This window comes from Mesoplodon mirus (genome assembly GCF_964341445.2).
Source record: "Mesoplodon mirus genome assembly, chromosome: 18".
Lineage (NCBI taxonomy): Eukaryota > Metazoa > Chordata > Mammalia > Artiodactyla > Ziphiidae > Mesoplodon > Mesoplodon mirus.
The window spans coordinates 60,133,715-60,159,224 of NC_138994.1; the positions used below are offsets into that span (position 1 = coordinate 60,133,715).

At 53.4% G+C, this 25,510-nt stretch overlaps 2 protein-coding genes across 3 annotated transcripts in view; one reads left to right on the forward strand and one right to left on the reverse strand.

The window, feature by feature from the left end:
• Positions 1-483: 483 nt before the first annotated feature.
• Positions 484-8,464, forward strand: CA4 (carbonic anhydrase 4). The gene is made up of 8 exons (XM_082603607.1): positions 484-589; positions 4,866-4,919; positions 5,880-6,035; positions 6,776-6,921; positions 7,041-7,139; positions 7,408-7,471; positions 7,599-7,765; positions 8,159-8,464. Exons 1-8 carry the CDS (start codon positions 532-534, stop codon positions 8,351-8,353), a joined length of 939 nt encoding a protein of 312 aa, XP_082459733.1. The 5' UTR covers positions 484-531; the 3' UTR covers positions 8,354-8,464.
• Positions 8,465-22,952: 14,488 nt separating this feature from the next.
• USP32 (ubiquitin specific peptidase 32) overlaps positions 22,953-25,510 on the reverse strand; it is a 210,352-nt gene continuing 207,794 nt past the window's right edge. For both annotated transcript variants that reach the window (XM_082603170.1, XM_082603169.1), the window contains exon 34: positions 22,953-25,229. In XM_082603170.1, coding sequence (XP_082459296.1) covers positions 25,056-25,229 — 174 coding nt within the window. In that variant the 3' untranslated portion in view covers positions 22,953-25,055. The remainder of the gene's footprint in view (positions 25,230-25,510) is intronic.

Sequence of the window (25,510 nt, forward strand, 5' to 3'; positions counted from 1 at the left end):
CACATCCTTCAACTCCGTCATCCCTCCGAGGCTATCTCCGTTCCCCGAGCCTCCAGCCCCAGCCCATTCCAAGGCCCCCCGCGGGCTGCTTCGGAGACGAGAGGGCTGCGCAGCGGTCCACGCCAAAACGATCCAAGGCAGGAATCCGGGGTCCCCACCCTTGTGTGGATCGAGTATCTTGCGATGTCGCTACCCTGGTCCCAAACCAGAGACCAGGTGCGGGGCGGGGGAGGAGCGAGGCAGGAGGGCGGGTGAAGGACGCGGGTGGGTGAGGGGCCCTCGCGCACCAGTCGGAAGGTGACCAGGCGGTGGGGGTGGGTGCGGAGCGCAAGTTGGGGCGTGGAGGCTCTTAGATCGGGGACAGGTGAGGGGAGGACCCGCCAGGGGGAGGAGCCGCTACCCGCGTCCTGCTGTCGGGGCTCCCTCCCGTCGCGGCTCCGCTATAAAACCTGGGTCGGCAGGACCGCGGACCCCCGGCGGCCTCCTCAGCGCGCGGTCCCCAGCTCGGCGGCGTCGCCACTCCTGCGCAGGATGCGGCTGCTGCCGGCGCTCCTGGTCCTCGCCGCCGCCCGGCCCTGGGCCCGCGCAGGTGAACGAGGGCTTCGGCCCCGGGACCCCTCGGTGGCCCTTCCGTGGCCCCTCGGCGCTCGGGCCCCGCGCCCCCTGTCGAGGCTGCGCCCGCGGGCGATGGGGCGGCGCGGGCGCCGGGAGCGGAGAGGCGCGGGCGCCGGGAGCGGAGAGGCACGGGCGGCCGGGCGCGGCGGGCGCGGCGGGCGCGGGGCAGCGGGTGCAAAGCGTGTGCGCGACTGCGGTGTGCGGGGCCCGCGGCCCTCGGCCGGGCGCCGTGCGGGTCCGGGGCAAGGATGCGTCTCTGAGCCGCCGCGGCGCACGCCTCCGTTTCTTACCCTTTCTGGTGCTCCTCCGTCTGTCGTGGGTCGCTGTCCGTCCCGCGGGGGCTCAGTGCTTGGTGGATGCCCCCGGCCCGGGGCAAGGACAACAAACTGGGTGCGGTGGGGCCCGGTCATCCCCGCTTCCCACCCTGGGTGCCTTGTCCCTGGACGCTGCCAGTACCCTTCACCTCCAGAACTGTGCAGGGAGCCTGGAGGGGGACATCCGGAGACCCGAGCCAAGCCGGTCTTTCCGGCCGGGGTGATTTTCGTTTAAAGATTAATGGTGAGGCCGAGCTCTTAATTATTCGCCTATGTGGAAGGTGGCAGGAGAGGGGTGTTAATATTTGATAAGGAGCTGAAGGCGCCTCCAGGGTCTGGGCACAGGGATCCAATCTGGCACCTTCTCTGCGACCCCACGGGGAGCCATCTCCTTGGAAGGAGGCCCCCATCTGCCAGTCCCCATCTCAGCTACCCCTCAGATGGTCCTTGGGGTCCACCTGGCCGAATCTCCTCTCTAAAGCTAGATGCTCCTCTCTTGGAGTCATGGGTGAGGGCTGAGGGTGCCCTCAGCAGCAGAGAAGGAGACCCTTAGCTGGCCCATGGTGGGGTATGAGGGGCATCCTGCAGCAACTCCCGGCCTCTTCCTAGGAGAGGAGGAAGCAGAAAAGGCGGGATGTGAGCATTTTTATATGTAGGGTTGGAGGTTTGAAACCTACTTAAGCTGCTGGGCTTGTAGAAAGAGAAATGCTTTGCAATTAATGTGGCTGCTTTGTAGCTGTGTGGCTTTGGGTCACTTTCCTCCTTGGTAAGTCAGTTTCCTCCTTGGGTAAGTCAGCTTCCTCGCTTACAAAACAGAGAGTTCTCTGACTCAGGTATTGTTCTAAGGATTCATATAAGATAGTGGGCGTAGGTGCTTAGTGCTGTGCCTGTGTGGCACACAGCAGGCACTCCGTAGCCACATGGCCTGGGCCCCACCAGCCAGGAATCTCTCTCAGCCGCCCCCTCTCACAAGCTGTGCTCCCCTTAAGCGCGGGGGCTTTCTGACTGGGAGCTGCCGAGGGTCCTGCCTTCCTCCCCCATTTCATCTCCTAGGGAACCTGAGGCTGGAGAGTGACCAGGCTGTACATCAAAGTCCTCAGACCATCTGTTGCCAGGGAGAGAGGAGGGGAGAGGGTCATAGTCCCCTTCAGAGTCCCAGACCTAGCCAGTAGCTGCTGAGACTTTGCCCAGGGCATCTTCAGGTTTCGCTGAGCTGGTTTTCAGGATTCCTCCCTCCGCCTGGAGTGGGAGGGTGCGGTGAGCAAGGTTCACCCGAGAGAACTTCTTCAATCAGCTCTAAAGCAGGGGGCTGGGGTGGTGGGTACATCAAGGGTGGGGGACAGTGGCTGGGTGACTGGCGATGGTCGTTAGTTGTCGCACTCCATCTCTGGTCAGGGCAGATGGACTAGGCAGCATCCTGAACTGGGAGCCAAGACCTGTGGGTAGCTCCTCTCCTTACCAGACCCTCTAGGAAGTGGCCTGAGAGAACTGGCTGATAATTATCTGTAAGGGCCACTCCCTCATGAACCAGTACAGGAGCCTGAGCTGGTCCGTGACCCTGTCACCACTTGCCTAAAAACCAGCCCCTACCTTTAGCCTTTGGATACAGACCTGACCCCCAGCCTTGGCCTCATCAACATCACGTTTTCCTGGCTTCTGCTTCCTAAAGAGGGTAGTTTCAAGAGCATTCAACCAAGAAGGTCAAAAGTCTCTGTGATTAAGACAGTGGATCAGAGATCACCATGACAACCCTAGGAGCTGTAGCCAGAAGCAGGGAAGAGCAAATTCCTAAGAAAAGCTCAGGCTGGACCAGATGGGCTCCAGGGAGGCTGACAGGGGTTCCACCCATCAGAGCTGGCTCCTGAGGATTCCGGCTGGAGCCAGGCTTCCCCTGAAAACAGCTTCCCCCTGGGTATCAGCCACCAGGAGGGGCCAGTTCTACCTCAGAGGCGCCTTCTGCCTTCAGGACCTCTGAGACCCAGGAGAATCATAACAGGAAGCCTTTCACGGATGCAAATGACCTCCCATCCAGTGTGTCCTTAGACACTGACTCTGGGAGATCAGTGGCAGCTCCTTCTGCCTGAGGAAGGAAGGAAGAAAGTGGGCTCAGAAAAGTTAATGAACTCTCCTGCAGAGAATAAGCAAGAATCAGAGCCAGGACTGGAGGCCGGGTAATGGGCTCCGGCATCAGAGTCTGCCAACATGCAGAGACGGGCCTGGATGGGAAGTGGCCACTGCCCTTTGCAGAGTTGACCCTCGTCAGGCTTCCCCAGATGCAGCAAGTCCCAGGGTCAGCAGAGTCCTGCCTGTCCCGGGCAGGGGGTGGACTGGCCAGGGGAAGACACTGCAGGGACTGTTCATCTCTGAAAGAGGCTATGCCAGCAAAGTAGGCACAGCATTTGATCCAGACCCGGGAGACTGGGAAAGCCCAGGTGGCTCTGAAGGGCCCAGAGTGCGGGGGTGGCCAATTTCCTACAGATGCTCAGTCCCCTGGCCTTCCTCCCAGCCCCTACTGAGAACCTGCCCCCTCTCCACCCCATGCCCATTGCAGGGACCCCAGGGGAGGTGGGCTTGGGTGGGGATGGATGTGCTCAGAGGCCTTAGCTCAGGCTGAGCAGGAAGCTCTGCTTTTCTTAGGAATTTCCTCATCCCTGAGTTCTTTCCAGCTCACTTCATTTCTCTCCTTGACTTTGGCCATCTGTGCCCTGACAGGAGGTTGAGGAGAGGAGGGAGGGAGGGAGCCAAGGAGAAGGGAAGGATTCGTCAGGGACTTGACTAAATTCCAACTGCCTGGAACACTCTCTACCATCTCTCGTTTAATCCTCCCCACAGTCCTATGAGGTGGATGGTATTAGTTCCATTTTACAGACAGCAACAGTAAGGCTCAGAAAGATTAAGTGACTTGTCCCTAAACCCACAGCTCCTAAGTGGCCCAGCTAGAATTCCAGCTCTGATCAAATGCTTTGTCCACCCTGCTGGCACAGACTTTCTTTTAAAAATCAATAGACTAATTTTAGAGCAGTTTCAGGTTTACAGAAACATCAAGCAGAGAGCACAGAGGAGAGGGTTCCCATGCGCACAGTTTGCCCTGTTGTCAACATCTTGCATTAGTGAGCTACATCCATGATGCAGGCTTTTTTCAGAGATGTTGGTTCTCCTGTCCGGAGGCAGGGTGGGGGATTGGAAGGCAAGTCTGTCTGGTCCCAAACACCAGGACTGCAGGTTGGAGGGACAGGGGAAAAGACCTAGCTGCCTTCCTCCCTGCAGGACTGTGAGAGTTTAGGCAAGAATGGGTGTTAATAGCACAAGAGGGTGTGTTCCAGGGAGGGACTAGCCTAATCTCTCTCATCATCCCATCAACTCTGGGAAAGCAGCCAGGCTGAACGTGGCTGTATTGTCCTGGGGGACCCTCCTCTTCCCCTCTCACCAGCCTCCCTTCCAGGTTTGAGGGAGGGGATGCAAGGAGGGAGGGGGAGGCTGATGAGCAACAGGTAGAGAGTGTCCAGGCTAGCCCTGGGGAGAGCTGACCCACCTTGGAGGGCCCCTCAAGGGCTGCTGGCTGTCTGGTCTGCATTGTCTGGGGACAGTGCCCTGGGCAAGGGGACCAGTGGATTGGCTGTGGGTCAGGGATGCCTGGAGCCTGGCTGTTTCGACCGCCTCCTTCTCCATCCCTACATTTTCTTCTTAAGGCTCCTTCCCCTGGGCCTTCTGTCCCCCAGGATGGCACCCCAGGAATACTCTATCCCATCCCAGGCCAGGTTCTGACTCCAGGGATATTCCCAGCCTCTGACCCACTGTGTACACACACACACACACACACACAGAGTTGCTTGTGTGCACACAGCTCACCGGCACTCATAGAGACAGACGTGTGTGTACACAGATACACTGACATGCTTCTGCACAGGTCTCACATCCTTCCTCTCTCTGTTCCAGGGTCACAGTGGTGCTACCAGAATCAAGTCAAGCCCTCCAACTACACCTGCTTGGGTAAGTGCAGCGAGTCTTGTGGTAGGGACCCTCCAAGTTGAAATGGAGACCCAGGGAAGGTGAGAAGGATGAGGTGATGGTGGCCCCAGTCAGATATCAGCTCCTAACACACACACTCTCTCTCTTTCTCTCTCTCTCTCTCTCTCTCTCTGTCTCTCCTGGTGCTCAGGGCACAGGGAATGTAGAGTGACCTGAGTCTTTACTGGGACCTCCTGTCATCATCTCTGGCCCCAAGAGAGTCAGCCCTCTGGTCCTCTGAAATAAATCAGGAGCAGCATCAAAGGGAGAAATTCATTTTGCTCCTTCACATAACAAAATGGAGAGTTGATTCTGTTCCAGTGACACCCCTGCATGTGGGCCTGGGTGGCAGTTCTTTGTACTTTTTCAAGTGCTGCCCGGTTTCCTGCAATCTGCTTTCCTCCCACCGTTGCTGTTTTGGTGACGGGACAGTGCTCCCCAACCCCCGCCCCGCTCACTGGTGTGGGAGGTCCCGGGTGCAGGGGGCTGGGCTCCCCTGGGGCTTCTTCCCTGCCTCCCAGTGCTCAGATAAGGCTTAGTGTCAAGTCACGGGGTCCTTTCACAAGCAGCCCTTCCAGGGGACTCCACCGCTTCCATGCAGTCTCCCATCCACCTCCTTTAAACTTCGGAACCCCTAGGAAGCAGGTTATCACGGAGCTTTCCTTTCACAGCCCAGCATCTGAGGTGGTCCCCTACCCCAGAGCTCACACCCTAGCCCCACCCTGTCCAACACCACGCCTTGCTGGTTTTGTGTGAGTGTGAGTGTCTGAGGAAGGAGAAGGGTGAGGGCGGAGTTCTGTGCTGGGCATCCCCCCAGCACAGCCTGCCAGCCATCCAAAGATCTTGCTGCCTTGAGCTGGGCCTGACCTGAGTGGGGTGGAGAACGCCACACCTCGGTGCCAGGCGCCCCTGACTCCCAGCCCACCCTCCCTCCCTGCTCAGGGCCGGACCAGTGGGGCGATAGCTGCCAGAATGACCATCAGTCCCCCATCAACATCGCCACTGCCAAGACACTACTGGACCCAAACCTGGGACCCTTCTCCTTCTCCGGCTACGACAAGAAGCAAAAGTGGACCGTGCAAAACAGTGGCCACTCAGGTAGGTCTCAGATGGGCTGGATGCAGGCCCCGGACAGCAGGGGCACGGGATCCTGGAACCCAAGTTCCCCAAGGACTGGAGGGTTGGGCTCCTCCTGGGAGGGGACACCGGGTTGTCCACTTTTGCTGAGGAGAGGCTGAAAAGCCCTGGGCGGGGGGGCGGGGGGGGAAAGCAGGGTGGACTTTGGAAAGGAGGGAACATTCTATCAGTATTTTCAATCCTGTATCAGAGCAATCTGTAGGGGGTGGAGAGGACAGGTTCTAGGAAGAAGGAACAGCATGTGCAAAGGCACAGAGGCGTGAAACAGCTTGGGGGGTTCAAAGGGCTGCATGTGGCCCCATGTGCATGGAGGACAGGGCGAAGCCAGGAGGGGCCAGCGCCGCCCAGGGTCAGTCCAGCCGGGCCTGGGGCAGGTCGCCCCGGGCTGAGGAGTTTGGACGTGGCCCTGGGAACACTGGGGCACCACGCGTGGAGGGCATTGAAGCGCGGGCGGGACTGGGCTGAGTTGCATGTTCGGGCGGTGAGGGGTGTACAGGGGGAGAGGCAGACAGGGAGGCCAATGGGGGGCCAGGGGAAGGTCCAGGCTGGTCCACTGTTCCTGTCCCTTCAGGCCCGGGACCGTAGCCCGTGAAGGGTGCGAGGTAGGAGAGAAGGTCCTGCTCGGGTGGAGCCGGGGTGAGGGGCTGGGAGAGGCTGGGGGAGGGGGGTGCGAGGACTCTGCCCCGTCCTGTGCCCTCCAGTGATGATGTTGCTGGGGGACGAGGCCTCGATTGCTGAAGGAGGACTGACCGCCCGGTACCGGGCCAAGCAGCTGCACCTACACTGGTCCAAGGTGCTGGATTGGGGCTCGGAGCACAGCTTCGACGGGGATCGCTTTGCCATGGAGGTGAGGGACCTCTTCCCAGGTGGATGCCTTGGCTGGGCTCTGGGTATACTTGCCTTGGGCAAGAAGGAGGGTCCAGCACCCTGACGGGTTCTCTCTCCATCCCTCTCACCCCTTACCAGATGCACATAGTACATGAGAAAGAAAAGGGGACATCGAGGAACACGAGCAAGAACCAGGAGCCCAAAGATGAGATCGCAGTGCTGGCCTTCGTGGTGGAGGTGGGGCTGCCATCCCTCAGGGTTCGAGGGGCTGCTTCTTAGGATCCAGAGACCTGGGATCCCAGCAAGGCAGGAGGGGGCTGGAGAAGCTCCGACTTCCCCTCTGTTTCTCAGTGACTTGTACATCCCCATGTGGGGAGCCCAGGGCCTTTGAGGGCCTCAGTCCCAGAAGCTGCGTGCCCGCCCCACCCCAGACTGGGAGAGTGAACTGGTGGTCACCACCGGCTCCCCACAAGCCTCTCTCAAGCCCCTTTCCCTCCTGTTCCAGGCCGGATCCGAGAATGTTAACTTCCAGCCCCTGGTGCAGGCGCTGTCTGACATCCCCAGTCCCAGTGAGTCAGGATGGTGAGGACTGGGAGGCGGGGGGCTGGGGGAGGGGAGAAGACTTCTTCCTACAAAAGAAGGTCTGGATGGTGGAGGAGCCTGTACTCTCAGAGTGAGGAGTGTGAGTCTCCCCAGATATGAGCACCATACTGAAAGACAACATCAGCCTCTTCGACCTGCTCCCCAAGAAGGAGAAACTGAGGCACTACTTCCGCTACCTGGGCTCACTCACCACACCAGGCTGCGATGAGAAGGTGGTCTGGACCGTGTTCCAGGAGCCCATTCAGCTCCACAAGGACCAGGTACACGGGGCCCGGCCGAGGGTGCAGCCTCCCCTGCGTCAGCTCCTGGAAACTGTCCCTTTGCGGGGGGCCCCAGGCAGTCTGGGGCTCAACAAGCCCCCAGGTGAGGCTAATGCAAGCTCAAGCTTGAGAACCACTGTTCTCTGGTAACAGTGATGATAGTAATAGTAATCACAGGCCCTCAAAGCCCAGAGCTGTGAGTCCCCTCTGCTTAGGACACTCATGGGAGCTGAGCCCCCATGGATGCAAAGCACTTTACATCCCTGATTCTTTTCCTCTGCACAAGAACCTGAGAGGGCTCAGAGAGGCCAGGCGACTGGCCTGAGGTCACACAGTGAGGAGTGCAGCTCCACCAGCTTCATCCCTCCCTGCTGAGCCCTGTGCCTTCCACAGATCCTGGCATTCTCTCAGAAGCTGTATTATGATAACGAGAAGAAACTGAAAATGACAGACAATGTCAGGCCCCTGCAGCCCCGGGGGCAGCGCCAGGTTTTCAGGTCCCAGGCCCCGGGACGGCTGCTGCCCGTGCCGCTGCCCACCCTGCTGACCCCCGTGCTCGCCTGCCTGACAGCAGGCTTCCTCCGATGACGACTCACGTTTGGACGCTTGACCTCTGGTCTCAGCCCTTAAGAGGGCTTGAGCCTCTGTTCCTCAGGCTTCCCGGGTTGGACTTTGGTGATGATTAAAATATGGACATGTTTTTGGGGAAACCTCTCTCACGTCTGTTTTTAGTTCCCACAACTACTGCTGCCCTGCTCCCCTCAACCCACCCCAGCGTGCCAGGGTAGGGGCCTTAGGGCCTGGAGATTTCTTCTGAGCCGGCACCCCTCCCACCTTTGTGAATTCCCCGTTGACACCCCAATTGGAGAGATGCCGAAGGGACCTCAGAGCTCCAACACAGCCACAGCTGGAGAAGTTCCAATCCAGCCTTTCATTATATAATGGGGGAAGCTGAGGCCCAGAAAGGAAAGGAGGCTGGGTGGAGGCCACATAGTGAGGCCACGGCAGAGCCAGCTGAGAGCCGGCCAGCACCTTCCGCCCTGTACTAGCGGTGGAGAGTGCGGGTCCTGTGTGGGTACAGCCTAGGCGGGGTGGGTAGTGGGGTTCATTTATTTGCCCCAGTGTTTCTTGAGCATCTATGTTCTAGGCACTGGGGCTGTGGCGGGGAATGAGACAGATAAAATGCCTGTCCTCCTGGAGTTCACAGTCTAGCAGGAGACACTATAAATAAAGAGGCACATTGTACACCGTATCAGACGGCTGGGGTCAATCGGCTGGAAGGGGCATCCATCAGAAGACTTGCAGGAGGCAGTGGGGGGAGGCCACCTGGAGGCCAGCAAGTGTTCATGTGTGGAGGGGAGGGAGGGGGAGAGAGACAGTGGGCGAGAGGAGGGTGGGGAGGGGGAAGGGGGAGAGGGGAGCGGGGGCTGTGGTGCAGGGGCTGCAGGGGTGAGGAGTACGGGGAGCAGTTAGGAGCCTGATGCCTCATCCAGGAGCTACTGGGTCACAGGTGAATCCAAGGGTCTTTGGCCCTTGAACTTAGGAGCTGTCAATGAAGGCCCCCCTCCCCCCCCCCCACAATCCTGTCTCTAACGGCTTTTTCCTTTCTGGGGCCCAAGAAGGGAGTGAGACTAGGAGGCAGCAGGTGCAGAGAGGAGGGTCCAGAAAACAGGGAGAAAGAAATAAGGGCCCCACAGGTGGGTCCCTGGCCAGGCTGGGCCCCGGGGGCCAGGGGTTGAGGGGCCTCAGGCTCTGGGACCTCATCATCCAGGGCAGGGCTGGAGTTTTGGAGGAGCGTGAGATGGATTTTAAGAACGGATTTTGGGGGCTTCCCTGGTGGCACAGTGGTTAAGAGTCCGCCTGCCGATGCAGGGGACACGGGTTCGAGCCCTGGTCCGGGAAGATCCCACATGCGGCGGAGCAACTAGGCCCGTGCGCCACAACTACTGAGCCTGAGCTCTAGAGCCCACGTGCCACAACTACTGAGCCCACGTGCCGCAACTACTGAAGCCCGCATGCCTAGAGCCCGTGCACCGCAACCAAGAGTAGCCCCCACTTGCCCCAACTGGAGAAAGCCGGTGCACAGCAAGGACCCAACGCAGCCAAAAAAAAAATAAATAAAATAAATAAACTTAAAAAAAAAAAAAAGAATGGATTTTGGACGAGCATGAGAAGAGGGGAAGAGGCCAAGAATGGGCCTTGCTGGGTGGCGAGGGGCCCTGGGGCCGGGGCCAGGTCAGTTGGTGCGGGGACAACCTCTCTGTAACAGGCTTCCCGTCTGGAGGTGATGAGATAGGTTCCCACAGGGAGACGCAGGGCTAGGCCAGCACACATGGGATTCCACCACCGGGTGCTGGAGGCCCTGGCTTGCCGTTGGTCTCTGGAGGGGGCTGGTTGGAGAAGGTGACCTCTAAGCCTTCTCCCACTCAGATACCCTCAGAGTCCCTGACCACCGCAGCCAGGCTGAGGGACGCGGGCTGCTCCCCTCCGCAGCAGCCTCCCTCTCCCTTTCCTCCTTCGTGACCAAGAATAAGCACCCCCTCCCTTCACTGCTGACCACACAGCCAGCCTTGGTGGGGGGGGGGTTGGTATTACTGTCACTATGGCAACACCAGGCAGCTTGTGTCAGCAGGGGGTGTGTGGACACGAACCTGTTCTCTTTGGTTCCCACGCAGGCAGGCTGGGGGGGTGTAAGATCCAAGCTGCGCCCTCCTCCTCCCCTCCCCCTTTCAGGCTCAGGGCTCTCAGAAGTCTGAGCTGCCCCTCCCCCCCAACTACACCCTCAAGGCAACATTCGGTGAATAATGCGGCAGCAGAATCAGGAAGTCCCGGCTCTTTTCTGGCAAGTAGGGGAGCCTGGGCCTCTCCAACCCCAGGCTGCGGGCACACGACCCTCCCCCCGCCCCCCGCCGCCGTCCCTCTGACTCCGCAGTAATAAACCTGGCCAGTGGGGGCCAGAACGGGCACAGCTTGTCCAGGCCCCTGCACCCGGAGGCCAGAGCAGGTGCTGTCAGCGCTCGACTTACAGCAAGGTCACTGCTGGCCAGTCACCCTGGGAGTGGGCAGCCCCGCCCCTGGAATTGGCCCCTGCGCCCTGGAGGCTGAGGCCAGTGAGCTGTGTGTGTGCCCCTGAGAGCCTCCTCTTCTGAGCAGTTTCACTCCCCTGCCCCCGCCAGCCCCCGCCCCCCACCCTCTGCAGACCCCTTCTCTGGAGAAGGTGCTCTAAGCTCCTTGTGCCCAGCCAGCCTGGCTCCTGACACAGCTCCCCCACAGACGATGGGGGCTACCAGCAGCCCCCAGCCCTACCTTCATTCACTCCTGAGTCCCTGCATTGGGTACAACAACGTACACACACACACACACACACGAGCACACACACACAAGCACACACACTTCACTGCGGCCGACCAGGGCTGGGGAAGGCTCCATGGCTGAAGGTTTGGGTCACCACCTGACTTCTAGGTCCCTTAGCACAGACCATATGCACGTTCATTGAATGCCTGCAGGAGCCGCCATGGGCCACACGACAATCCTATTAGGGGGGTATTTCTCCTGTCACACGGATGAGAATGCTGAGGCACAGAGAGGGGTTAGGGGACCTGTCAGAACCCGGGGTCACTTCTCTGCCTCTTGGGCTCCACGGCCAGCTTTCTCTCTGACAGTCATCCAACCTCTGGAACGGGGGTGGGGTGGGGTCTGCAGCATGCTGTCCCACCCTGTCCCCACATGCTGCTCTGTATCCCTGATGGGCTGTCTCTCTGGCCCCCTGTTTAGATTTGGCACCTGGGAGGGAGCCAGGGGCTAAAAATACTCCCCATGTGTTTAGATGATTCTTAGAAAATAAACTTCCCCATCTTGGCTCTCAGCGTGCACACTTGCTGGCCCCGGTTCCTGTGGCTCTGATCTGCCAGTGTTGGGAGGGGGATAAGGGAAGAAGGGGGTGGGGGGAGTAGTAGGGTCTGTAGGGGCCCAGAGTCAAGGGTGGTGGTGGTGGACGTGCCCAGGCGCACATGTAAGTGTAAAGGCTGCTGTGTCACAAAACTCCAGGGGCTGCCTGTACGGAGACCGCACTGTAAACGCTGCCCCGGTGTGGTGGGCCCTGAGGCTCCGTGCTTCTGAGTGGGTTAGGAGTGGGAAGAGGCAGGAAGCTGGTAACCTTGCAGGGATGGAAGCGTGGCTTCCCGGCTACGGGCCTCTTTATCCCCCCGCAAAATGGGCTAAGGTTGGCCCTTCTGTCTAACGGGGCCTAGCTGTCCGCAGGCTCCTGCTGGTGACCTTGGGAGGAAGGCCAGGCCCGTGTCTGTGGGTGGGACTCTGCTCTTGCACCTTGCATTACACGCGTTCTAGCGGCTCTGCTTGTTTATCTGAATAGGGACAAAGGCATTATCTCCTCTAGGGACCACGGACATGTTCCTGGCCCCCCTGCGCCCAGGGAGTGGCTTCCTTTGGAGGGAGTGACAGGACAAGTCACAAGCCAGTTCCTTCCTCAGAGCCCTAGTCCCAGCTGAGACTGGACTCATATTCCAAGTGTTGGTTGCTGCAAAGCCTGGGAGGGGATAGGCACAGGGGCCAGGGAAGGGACATGGGTACACGGAACAAGAGTTTTCTTTCAACAAGATTGAGTCTTTCAACAAACACTATTATTTCCTCTGTGCCAGAGACTGATGATTCAGGGAGAAAAAGGCCCATCTGTGCCTTTCCCCCAGGACTCCCAACCGGAGGGCCTACAAAACATAGGCCGTGAGGGGCGCACAGAGGCCCCAGACCTGGGTATTTGAGTGCCTTTCCCCTGCTGACCAGCTCGGTGAGGTGACTGTGGTAATTTAATTCACCATTCTGAGCCTGTTTCCTCATCTGTAAAATGGGGACGGGGACGGTATTTACCTCATAGGGTTGCTGTAAAGATGAAACAAGATGCCTGGCCAGGAGGATGTATTCAATAATTTGTAGTTACTATTGTGGTTCTTTTTATTAGAGAGAGAGCCCTGAAGGATGGGTAAGGCCTACAGATGGGGAAAAACTGGCTGCTTCCAGGGATGGAGATAGGGAGGGGTGGGCAGAGGCTGGAATTCTGAGGGGCGATGCACTGGTTCGCCTCTGGGATCAGCAGCTAATGTTTGGTGGGGTAGCAGTGCTGCGCCCACCCAAGGGAGGACCCTCCCATCCCCAGCACACTCACGGGGACTGCCGCTCTGCTCAGACACCCAGGGACGTCCCCCCAGCCCTCCACCCCACCCATGCACAGAGCAGTCCATGAGCCAGACCTCCCAGCCCGACCCTGGCCCAGCGTTGCCTAGGGTCACTCAGGACATCAGGAGGAGCCAAGGGGGCCAGTGGAGGCCCAGGTTGCCTGCAGCTCTCCTGTCCCTGCTTTGTTAGGTGGGGTCAGGGTGGGAGCCTGCTCTGCTGCTGTGGGATTGACTGCGCTGGGAACTGGGCTCCTATTTCACCTTCCTCCAGCCCTTCCCCTCCCTCTTCCCAAGGAGCCTCGAACTCACGCACGTGCCCTCTGATCCGTCCTTGTCTCCAGCACGGGCTCTGTCCCTGCTGTCTGCCAGCGGGCCTCTCCTATTCGCATTTGCTGCAGGCTTCCCCCAGCACATGTCTGGGTTGCCGGACAGTATAAACAACAAATAAACAGATAAACAAGGAAATTTTAGTCTAAATATATCCCTCCCAAGTTGCATGGGGCACACTTACACTAAAACATTACCTGTTGTTTATCTGAGATTTACATTGCACCGAGTGCCGTGTATTTGGATTTACGGAATCTGATGGCCCTACCCTCATCCCACCTACGCCGGGGAAACTGAGGCCAAGAGAGAAGGGTGGGCAACAGAAGGGACAAGAGGCTGAGACCACTGCCCCTTCCTCCTCCTGGCCCTTCTCCTTCTCCCTCCGGCTGGCCACACCTCCCAGGAACTGCTAGCGGACTGGTTTTCCCTCCCCGAATAGGAGATTCTGGTGTATCGGGCTCCCCGTGGGGAAGGCAGCTGGGCCCACCTCCGAAGGGAGCTGGAGCAGGCCCTTCTGCCAGTGGATCTCCTCCCCACTGTTTTCCAGAGAAATGGGAGAGGCCGGTGCCAAGGAAATCTCTTTATCTCCCTTTCCTGTTCTCTGCCCGAGCCCCCCCTCGCTGAGCTGGATGTGCCGGGGACTCCCTTCCTGCGGTCGGGCTCCCGCCCATCATGCCAGCCACCTCTCGCGGAAGGGAGCCCTCAGGGAGCGCCTGGCTGCTGTCCCAGGAGGGGTCTGAAGGGGCCTGATGCCAGGATTTTATTTATAAACTGAGTCTCAAGAGGTGCAGGACCCCGACGGGGTTGAAACGCCCGTCCACGTCACAGCCTGGGGTGCAGGCAGAGAAGGATGGAGACACGAACAGACAACAGAGTCGGGTCCGTTCAAATTAGCTGCTCTTCCTCTAACTCCTCTCACCTTGTACTCTCCCCATCTGTTTAACGGCCTTTAGCTTTCACTCTGCACTCCTGCACTGTTATGCAAGGCCCTCTGTAAGGTAATTTACACCTACTATCTCATCTCATCCTGACAACAACCTTTAGAAGGTGAACTCCCACTGGAACAGCTGCTTCAGGACAGTGGGGATTTTCACCTGTTTTGTTTCCCGCTCGAGGTGGGCACTGGGATGCATGGCTCAGAGCCCCCTTCAAGGAATGGTGCGGCCCAGCTCTGGGTGCTATGGCGTGCGGACCTCTTCATCTGTTGGCCTCTCCAGGAAGGGGAGGTTTCCTTGCTCAAGGTCACACTCCTCTCTGCAGAACGCCAGCCACTGACTGACCAACAGGGGAAAAAGCGGGTTAAAGGGCCGGCCCCATTTAGGGTGACCCCAAAGAGCCATTCCAGCATCAGAGCTCTCGGTGGGGCCAGTTGAGGTTAGCACTGGGCCCTCGTGGCTGCTCTATTTCTCTCTCTTCCCTCCCAAAGGTATTGATCCTCGAGGTGCTCCTTAATAAACATCCTGCACACGCAAGGCCATCGGCTTCCCAGGAAGCCAGCCCCAAGGACATCAAGTGTCCAAACAGTACAGAGCACACGGTGGGCTCTCAATCAATACTTACTTGGAAGAACCCTGGGGCAGGCATTGCTGCTCCTGACTCTGCACAAATAACAGTATAATCAGAGCAGCTACCGTTTACTCAGGTGAAACTATTTGACACGCTCTCTGTCTCAATCCTTAGAACGAGCTTCTGAGATGGGCCTGTCCTCCACTTTCAGATGAAGAGATGAGACACGGGACCCAGAGCTGACAAGTAGGAGAGCAGTAGTAGGATTTGGACCCAGACCATCTGATACTCAAACCTACCCTCTTACCATCCCTTTTCGGAAGGAAACCAAGGCTTAGCAAGGTAAAGGATCTCGCCCCTTGCCAGCCCATGAGTGGCCACGCGATCTACAAGCCCCACAGTCCCTGCTTGAACGGAGTGCTGCTGGCCTGAAAGTGCTTCTAAGGAGTCCTCAGAGGGAAGCTTGGATTTAGAAACCACCAGTCTGGCCAGAGATGCTGGGGACACAGGCTGTTCCCTAGATCTTCAATGCTCTCCCTGCCCTTCCCCTGCTTGTGGCTTGTCTCACGAGGTCCACACAGCAGCCAAAACCTGGCTTGAAAGTTAACTCCTTTGTGAAGCCTTCCCCGATCCCTGCTCCCCTCCTTCTCCACCAAGACCCCCTAAGGGAAGACTGGAGGATCCCGTCTGAGCCATCAGAGGATGGAAGTGCCAGGCCAGGGTTGGCCACGCGGAGGTGGGGGGGCGGGAGGGAGGCAGGCAACAAATGTTGTCAGCGTGAGTGAATAAAGGGAAAGATGATAGTAAAGCACAGGATTAGCAGGCACCATTCCAGGGCTGGGACTAAATATTTACCTTGCCCACCGGGCAATCCTGAGAGATAATCCTGGTTTTCTGAGCTCTATTTATGCAGACTTTCCTTCAGTAACTGACACAATCAACCTGGTTTTGTTATAGTTTGAACAGCTGTTTCCACATGTGGGGCTAGGGCATACGAGGTGCTTTATTTATTTTATTCATTTATTTTTGGCTGCGTTGGGTCTTTGTTGCTGCGCGTGGGCTTTCTTTTGTTGCGGCGCACGGGCTTCTCATTGCGGTGGCTTCTCTTGTTACGGAGCACGGCCTCTAGGCATGCGGGCTTCAGTAGTTGTGGTACACGGGCTTAGCTGCTCCACGGCATGTGGGATCTTCCCGGACCAGGCCTCGAACCCGTGTCCCCTGCGTTGGCAGGCGGGTTCTTAACCACTGCGCCACCAGGGAAGCCCTGTACGAGGTGCTTGATCCTTGGCTTCCGCTGTTCCCCAGCATCATGTGTTCTTCCCGGTGAATCCGCTTCCCCATCCTTGGGCCCTAAGGCCCTTTGCCCCTCCATCCTGCAGGCCTGGCCAGGCTCCACAAGGCTTCAGGTCAAATTGGGGTTTCACTCTAGTTTAAGCTGTGGCTTCATGTGCAATCAAGGGTTGAGTCACACTGGAGCTGCTCGGAGGGTCATAGGACCCTCCACGGGTGCTGGGTCTATTTCCCGAGTGGCCTCCTGGGAGGCACCTCTCCTAAGGGAGAGGCATTGGGTGTGACATGCTGGGTCCACGTGAAGCCTCAGAGTTGTAGGGGTGAAGGGATGCGGAGTTTGTTGTGGCATCTCTCAGTCAGCCTCTGGGATTCACTGGGGTCATAAGGGGAATGGAAGTGGCTTATAAAAAGCGGATGAGCAATTTTACCTAAATACTAACGTGGGGGACAGCAGCTCTGCTGTGGGAACACTCTAGCAGAGTAGAAAGGCCCAGCGGGGGACTCCGATGCTGATGCCCAGTCTGTGAGGGGAGGCAGTGGTGGTGTTGGATTAGGGGTGCCTAAAAGATCAGGAGGTCCTGCCCAGCGGACACCACATGACAGCTGAAAGGACTAGTTCAAGACACATTTAGATACCCTCCAGAGACTGCATCAATGTGTAGACGGAGAGTGGGATTTTTGCAGGAGTAAGAGTGAGATCCATTGAAACCTGCGTATTCAGAGAGTGACCTTCACTTGAGCCCAAGGTTGCTTTGGCCAGGCCAGCAGAGTCGGCACAGAAGCTGGTTCACAGACGCTGTCGTGTGGAATTTGGTGACGGTTCAAGTTCAGGGAGCAGGATGTGGCTGGTCTGCGCTCTAGATGAGGAAAAGGTTGCCTCAACAAATAGCCATGAAAACAGGATTAGATGAAATGTTTCCTCCAAGCCTTTGCCGGGCGCTGTGGCCATGCTGCCACTTCCAGGACGTTCTCTTTCTTTTCTAATCAGTCGGGGAGTTTAGATTTCCCTCTACATTTATACTGCTTATGTTCCCAGAGTCCAGATTAGGCATGCTTTCTCTCTCCTGACGTATATGAGTTTTGGATTGAGGCTTGACATTTCATTATCATCAAAGGGGAGAGATGAGAAAACCAAAGCTGGGCTCATAAACCCTGGGGAAAAAGACAATGGGCTGCCTGTTTGGGGCTCAGCACAGTCAGAATTGAATGGAAGGCCGCTGAGGAGTCAGCCTGCTGCGTGATTGGCCCACTATGTGGGCTGGATGGACATGTGGTATCTGGTTTAGAAGCCCAGGCTTATGGGCGCAAACACCTAGTTATAAATGGTCAGGCTCGATTGTTCTCCCTCCCTTCCCAGGAAAGGCCAGGAAGGAAAAGGCCTCAGCTGAAGGGAGGAGGCATTGTACTTGGTAGGTCAGGCATCTCAGGTAGCCCATCTGGCAGGGGGCCCGTGGGGAACATGGGATTCTCACGGCTTCCCTGGCTGGTGGCTGCCTTCCTGAAACCAGTTCATTCAATCCTGGTCTTTCCCATCCTGCCTCTGGCACAATCCCCTCCCTGCTAAATCCCTGATACTACCAGGCACTCCAACAAAGTCCAGTTTGGAGATAGTGGCCTCGACCTGCCGCAGCCCCAGAGTCCTTTCTTTCTCCCTCCCTGCTCCCACTTTCCCTTCAACACCCCTTCCTCCCTCCGTCTGGCTCCTAAAGCCCCTGGGCCTCCAGAGGTGAAGAGAACAAACCTAGGAAGTCGTCTCCCTCAAGAGTCACTGAATGGCTATTTGTTCCCAAGGGTTTTTCATCTTCCAGGAAGAGGGAGAGGAGGCTGCTTTCAGGACACCTACCTCCTCTCCTTACGTCACAATAATACTTTGCATTTGCATAAGCGTCATTGGTGGTAAAAGGGGTTCACGTTCACTTTCTCATTCAGTGATTATCACAATACTATAACCTCACTGATCCTGTTTCCTCATTTATAAAAAAAGATGATAATGCATCCCTCACAGAGCTGCGGTGAGCATTAAAGAATGAATGAAACATGCAGAGCTTGGGGTCTGGCAAACAGTAAACGTCCATTTAATGGCTAAGTGCCCTCTTCACCTTTTCTCTAACGTTTATGCCACATAGTAAGTGCTCAATAAACATCTGATGTATGAGTGATAAACTCTGCCCTCTCCCTTTCCCATATCTCCCAAAGTGAGAGGATGTTTATTTGCAGCTCCAAGCCGCAGGGAGTTCTGCAAACAAGGAGTGGCAGCAGTGACTTTCTCCAGCTGCCAAGGTGAAAGGCCACAGGCCCTGGGGCTGGGTCCCTATAGATGCCCTGCCACAGGCTGCTCCAGTAGACTCTGCAGCAGGGGAGGGAAGTTGACTGGCCTTCACTCTAGTTGGCTGGCTTTTCCTCCCTGCCCAGCCAGATGTACTGAGAGTAGCAAAATGGCTTTGGAAAGGCCCACCCTGCTGGCACGGCGATTTCCAGCAGAAAATGAGAATGCTCTCCTGTTGAAATCGAGCAAGACCCCGTGGGCCCTCCTGGGTACAAAAGCCCCTCCGTGCCCACTGTTTCTTTTTCTTTCTTTTTTTTGGCTGTGCCACGCGGCTTGTGGCACCACAAAGCACCACCAGGGAAGCCCCAAGGTGCTTTACTGAACATCTGATCCAGAGTTCCCAGAGGCTGCTCAAGCAGCACCCCATCCCCCACCCTCACTTCAACCTGAGCAACTCCAACCTCACCTGCTTCAGCTATAGGTCCTTCAGATAAAATACAGTTGGAGGGAGCTTTGCTGGTGGCGCAGTGGTTAAGAATCCACCTGCCAATGCCGGGGACACGGGTTCGAGCCCTGGTCCAGGAAGATCCCACATGCCGTGGAGCAGCTAAGCACGTGTGCCACAACTACTGAGCCTGTGCTCTAGAGCCCGCGTGCCAAAACTACTGAGCCCACGCTCCACAACAAGAGAAGCCACCGCACCGCAACACAGAGTAACCCCCGCTGGCTGCAACTAGAGAGAGCCCGCGCGCAGCCATGAAGACCCAATGCAGTCAAAAAATAAATAAATAAAATAAATAAATTTATATATAAAAATAATACAATTGGAGGAAAGGGTCCTGCCCCAATGTGGTTTCAAAATAAACGTTTAAGACCACTGACATCAGGTAAACCCTTCATGATTCACAGTGGAACGGAGGTGCAGGGGAGACAAGTGACCTACCCCAAAGTCATACTGTTCTGCAAGCAGCAGAGCAATAGTGCCTTCTGTGGGGTCACCTAAGATGACGGCCCTGAACTAGGGGCTGGAGCAGCCCTGCTGACCACGGGCATCTCCTGATCCATCCTGGGGGGCTCCCTGCTGATCCCCAATTCAGAAGGCCCCCTCTCTATAACCCCAGTGAGCGCTGGGGTTCACCATCAGTGCAGAGGATCCTGCCATGAAGAACTGAAGACGCCCACCCCCGGGGCCTCCAAGGATCTTGGACACGGCCACCAGCCCACTCTCCCTCCTGGTCCTCCTCTCCTCCGTTCTCGGGGCCACACTAGGCGGGCCCCTTTCTCTGGCTTGCCCTCCTTCTCTTTCTCCACAGCCCTTCTAGTTTTCCTCCCATTTCCTGCCTGTTTCCTTCTTTCTTTTTCCTCTACTTCCTTTGATCTTCTTGGAGCACTTGAAGCCTAGTTTCCACCTGCATTCCTCTTGGGCTTATGGTAAAGTCCAAAGTTCATTATCAAGAGAAATTTCAGAAGGGGATTGTGTATTTGAAAAAGAGAAAGTTACAGAAAACACAAATTTGTTTATAACTAAGTGGTCTCAGATTAGTGTGAACTTAATGAAAACCAAGGGAAAATGTTTTGCAATCATACCAAAATACTTGGCAATGTGAAACACTTTTATGAGAGCAGGTCCGACCTTCTCAGGCCTTCACAACATGCTTCTCCTGCTTGTTAGCTTCTACTATGCCCCTCGTGCACCTTCAGCTCACCTCAAACGGCCTCCACAGCCTCTGGAACGCACCACCCCGGCTCCCTTTGCTGTTCAGACTGCTACACTGCTCTGCACACTTCTGACAAGAAAATCCTGGTCTTGCTTCACGGCGCTGCTCACTTCCCTTTCCCATATGGTTTTCCCTAAGTACTCTGTCAACAGCTACTGTCCAACGTCCTCAGTCAGCACATCATCAGAGACAATTATACCTACCAATCCTCCTTAGGTGTGTGCATATGCATATCATCTTTCCCTAATTAGACTGGAAGTTATGATTCATTCCCTGGAGCAGTGGTTTCCATAAATGACCAATCTGCAGGACAGTGCCAACTGGCTACAAATAATCTCCCCTGAGGAACTTATTAAAATGCAGATTCTGGGGCTTCCCTGGTGGCGCAGTGGTTAAGAATCTGCCTGTCAATGTAGGGGACACGGGTTCGAGCCCTGGTCCAGGAAGATCCCACATGCCGCGGAGCAACTAAACCCGTGCGCCACAACTACTGAGCCTGTGTTCTAGAGCCCGCAAGCCGCAACTACTGAGCCTGCGAGCCACAACTACTGAAGCCCACGCGCCTAGAGCCCGTGCTCTGCAACAAGAGAAGCCACCGCAATGAGAAGCCTGCGCACTGCAACCAAGGGTAGCTCCTGCTCGCCCCAACTATAGAAAGCCCGCGCACAGCAAACAGGACCCAACACAGCCAAAATAAATAAAATAAATAAATTTATATTAAAAAATGCAGATTCTTGGACTGCTTGGGAGATGATCTCATAAATCTGGGTGTCAATAGGCACACAGCACAGATGTAATATGACAATGTGGGTGGGACTCTGGAATCAGCACATTTAACAAGCTCCTAGTTGATTTTGATGGTGCTCATGAATTGCCAGGTTGGGAACAGCTGCCCTCAGAGAATCTAGCACAGAACTCTGTACCTAGAATGTGCTCATATGTCATTACCAGTCAAGCTTCTTGACTGGTAATGAACTTGAGCATAACATTATTGTTATGTTATACCTGTGTTCTGCTTCTCTAAGTGGGGAAAGAATACTATTATTTGAGTACCCAGTAGGTGTCAGGGCCTGTGCCTATTTACATTCATTATCTATTCCTTATAATAATCCTTTGAAGTAAAGTGGTATTCTCATTGGGCATGAGAAATCTCAGGGTCTAAAGAACTTTGTTTAAAAATTTAAAAAACCTGCCAACGTGTCTAAACTGGATATTTTGTATAAATATCTGGATTTCTGGCTTCTCTTTAGGGGGAAAAAAAAAAGGTTTGGTCTAACACTGGGGCCCGCATTCCTGCATGGCAACAAATGGAGCCTTTAGAAGGATGTGTGCCCTACAACTCACCACTATTCCCCATTCTCATCCACAGCTAGACCAGCTTCTCTTACACTCTGTTCCCAACCTGGTCCCTATAGGTCTCTGAGTTTGCAACTCCTGCACTCTTATTTACTACCTTGCTTTCCACTGGTAGGAAGTTTGGCAAACCTAAACGCAGCCTCTTTTTATTGCTCTATCATGTATGGGTCTCTGATCACAGACGTAGGTGTGTTTCTGACCTTCTGATTTCAATACTAAGAAACCTGGTGGTACATCATCAAGGAAAGCTGGGATCTCTGTTCCCTAAGCTGCACATTCTGGCTCTAGCCTAGTAAAATTCTATAGTCAACCTTTAAAATAGTTGGAGAAAATGTGGCAATTCATCTACTTGCTCCAATTCAATGGTATCTACAACTAAGAAAAGAACCCATAAGTGAGCAATGCCACCAAGTGGAAGGGAGATTCCATGTTGAAGTGCCTTAGCCAGAGAGGCTGATGACCACTCTCAATTTACAGGGCCATTCAGGAACCAGAAATAAAATGCCTGCCTATCTCTATATGTTGTTTCTTTTCAAGATTGTCTTTTTTTTTCATTAAAATATTATTTATTTTATATATTATTTACCTTCCATGCGCCAGGAACAATGTTTGAGATACAAAGATGAAGATATTCAAGGTTGTTTTTTAAAAAGCCAGAGACACAGACTGCACTTTGGAAGCCGTGTTTCATTTCTGATGACTTTTCTGATCCTTTTCCTGTTTGTTCGTTTCCTTAAACAAGCTACTATTGCTGCTGATTCAACATGTTTCATTCTACACATTTTTAATGTGTATTCCTGTTTTTCTGGAGAATGTGAGCAGAGAGCTATCAAATTCTTTTAGTGTCAATACGGCAAGGGAATACAAAAACCTCCTTGTATAGGACTGATCTCATGGGGGTAGGATTTCACATTCATTGAGCACTTCCCAAGAAACTGTGTCAGGCATTTATATACTTCATTTACTTAATATAAGCCCCAGAGGTAGGTATTCTGATTTTAAAGGTAAATAGATAGGACGGAATGTGAAGGACCCACAACTCTTAAATCTTTGACTCTTCTCAACACTGTCAACTGCCTCCCTGGAGATCTCCCAGAACGACAACCAGGGGTATCCCTGGTTTCTCAGAGGCCCCTATAAATCCAGGATCATCTCAAGGCATTCTACAAATAAGAAGTCGGCCTCTTCTTCACCTTATCTCTTAATCTGCAGGAAAACTATTGCGAAACCTCCTTCATCAATTCTCGGTTCCAAACCAGCAAGCCACCCTTCTCCCCAACCCCTTCAATGCCTTCGAAGCAATTTCCTAACAGGGATGTGAACCAAATTTAAATCAATTTATCCGGTCACTGCAGGTATCTTGTTCTACCTTCAACACAGCTTGCATTCCCTCAGAGACAGAACCTCCAACTCTGTAAGTCAGGTAGGTATTATTCAGGTTAGGAGAATTAAAACAGGGTCACAGGGAGGAAGGCTAAAGAATTTGACTTTTTTGTGTTTACTTGTATAGAGGAAAAACAGCACATAGATGCATCCACAGTATTTAATTTGTTTGGATAATAGTTACAGATAAACAGTTACACTCCATATACAATTACCAATACTTTTTTATACAGTTCATATTTCAGTACATCAACACTATTTTATTTACACTCTATTTATATACATTAACATCTTTCTAAAGTCAGTGCATTGTCGACAAGTTTTATACAGTAATTTACAAAGTGAATGTAGTTAGTTAATTTAATAAATTTTCTGCTAATCATGAATTAAAAAAATTAATTACAACCAATATAACCAACACAGATCAAACAACATTAGTAGATTGTGCTACCTGCTTAAATAAAACATCTGTAAGGAAATTCTTTAAAATCTTCCACTTTTTCGTGGGACTTGTCCAGTTAGGACTGGACAGATTTTATACACTGAAAATCATGAAACTATAAAGTCTGCATTTTGTCTGACTTTATCACATTATACCATTTAGGCCACTCCTTCCTACCTGCAATTATAGTCTTCTTCTGAATAGGGTTTCGACTTAGAGAGCCATTTATGACAACCTTTCCAAATGCTCTGAGGAGAGCTGGATAGCAACCGACCTCAGATATCAGAACACAAATGCTTAATTACATTGGTACTTACTATCTATGAGGAAGGAAGGATAATGGAATCTGACAATTAATGAGAATCAGCTCCCAGGGTCCAGATGAATAAAAAAAGACTGAAAAAAAAGTGAAATATTTACTTTGAATACATATTTAAAAACAACACACAGGAAAAAAATGTTGCCTGAAATAAATAACATTTATGTACTTTTGTTCCAGTCTTGAATTATTGAAGGAAAAAAGGAAGTGAGCAAAGAAACATAACTTTTGATGACCACTACTGTGAAATGTAAAAAAATAAAAAATAAAAAGGACAAACACCAAAATAAAAAAAGTATATGGACATGCAAACAAAAGTTTACTTCCTAAAACCACCAATTTCATTAAAAATACTTATACACTATCAATGTTTGGGATGTGTTTTGTTGTTAAATTTAATATGATGAGGGAAAATACCCCAATTAAGTTAATTTATAGCCCTTATAGCCATCAAATATGAACAAGTTCTGAAAAGTTCATTTGCACGTATTCTTTCTTTAAAGTGCAAAACAAAGAAACAAAGAACAAACAACCACTAATTGTAAAATACCATCTAGCTTTGTTGCCACTTTCCCTCTCAGAAGCTCTCTGTGCAACAGTGCATGTAAAGATGGTGCAAATTTTGGCAACTCCCCTCCCACACTCAGCAGTGGTGGTAAACATTTTTGAGGGCTCTTGAAGTATCCTCAAAGTAGGCCGCCTCTATCTGGAGGGTTATTTTATTTTAGCTGGATCTCCCAGGATGCTTTTTTTTTTTTTTTTTCTGCAGGGTCTCCCAACCAAGGCCCTGGGTAGAAGGCACGCAACTCTTAAGAGAGTCTCCCTTTCAGACTTACCACTTATATATGCCTCTGCCACCACCAGTGATTGGTTGTGTCTCAAACGCAAACACAACAACAAAAACAAAAAGCAATAAAGACATAGAAAGAGTGGGAAAATGGTTTAAAAAGTAAATCGAAAGATCTGTGTCCATTTGCTGTAAGAATCCTCCGCACGCCTTTGTGATCTTGCTTTCTCCATCGTGTCAGTCACTACAGTGGAATAAAACTTCAGGAAAAAGGAGGTAGCATGTCATGTCGTCCCCAGACAACACTACAATTTTTTGTTTTACTTTGACTCCAAGGAAATTCTTAGTATTTTGTTATGATTATTGGTAAACTATACTTGCTACATGTTTGTTCATATCTGGACAAGCACAACTTAGTTCTTATTTGGTCCTAGGTGGCTGGTGCCAAACCCTTTTGTTTACAGGCTAATGGTGGGCTCTGCCTGAAAGTTCTCTACCAGGGAGCTCGTGTGAGACACTTCCAAACAAAATTATTACCACTGTTATGTTAACTGCTATTTTAATTAGGATTTTTATTTTGTGCTTCAGGGTCACGGGATAAAATAACTACACATTTAGCTTGCCTTTCAGTGACGCTTTTGCCCAATGTCAGCTACAGGGAGTCATCTCCCTCATCACCAGCCTGTCTAGCAGCCAGAGTGGTAGCTTTACTGTAACACACAGTACTTTTTGTAATCAGACTCAAAGTCTTCGTCCATGCTGCTTGTGTCTGCCATCTTTTTGCCGTCAACCTTTGGCAGAAATCGTGCAGAGTCTATCCCCTGCTGCTCATAGAAAAGAATGTAGGCAGAGTCGGTGTCAATTTCATCAGGGTGAAGTTCCTGAAGGAGCAAGAAAGGCTTTAACTAAAAAGCCATCACTATGCTGGCTCTTAATCCTCACCAGGGAAGGGAGGACCAACCCTCTTTAATGACTAAACCTGATTGCTTCCACTCAGCTTAATATTTTGGCTGTCTCACACCTGCCCCTAAAAAATAAGACCCATTATTTTCAATGTTTGATTTTGGGGGGAAAGTATTCATACCGTAGACAAGTCAAAAGAATGACAAAAAATGAAACAAAACCACCCATCAAATTCTACTAGCTCAAAAGCTAAGAAATT

Bases quoted from the DNA above. Each gene is read 5' to 3' on its own strand.
- CA4 (XM_082603607.1), top strand. From the start codon at position 532: ATGCGGCTGCTGCCGGCGCTCCTGGTCCTCGCCGCCGCCCGGCCCTGG. The intron at 4,920-5,879 runs GTAAGTGCAGCG...CTCCCTGCTCAG, and splicing joins CTCCAACTACACCTGCTTGG to GGCCGGACCAGTGGGGCGAT. The intron at 6,036-6,775 runs GTAGGTCTCAGA...TGTGCCCTCCAG, and splicing joins GCAAAACAGTGGCCACTCAG to TGATGATGTTGCTGGGGGAC.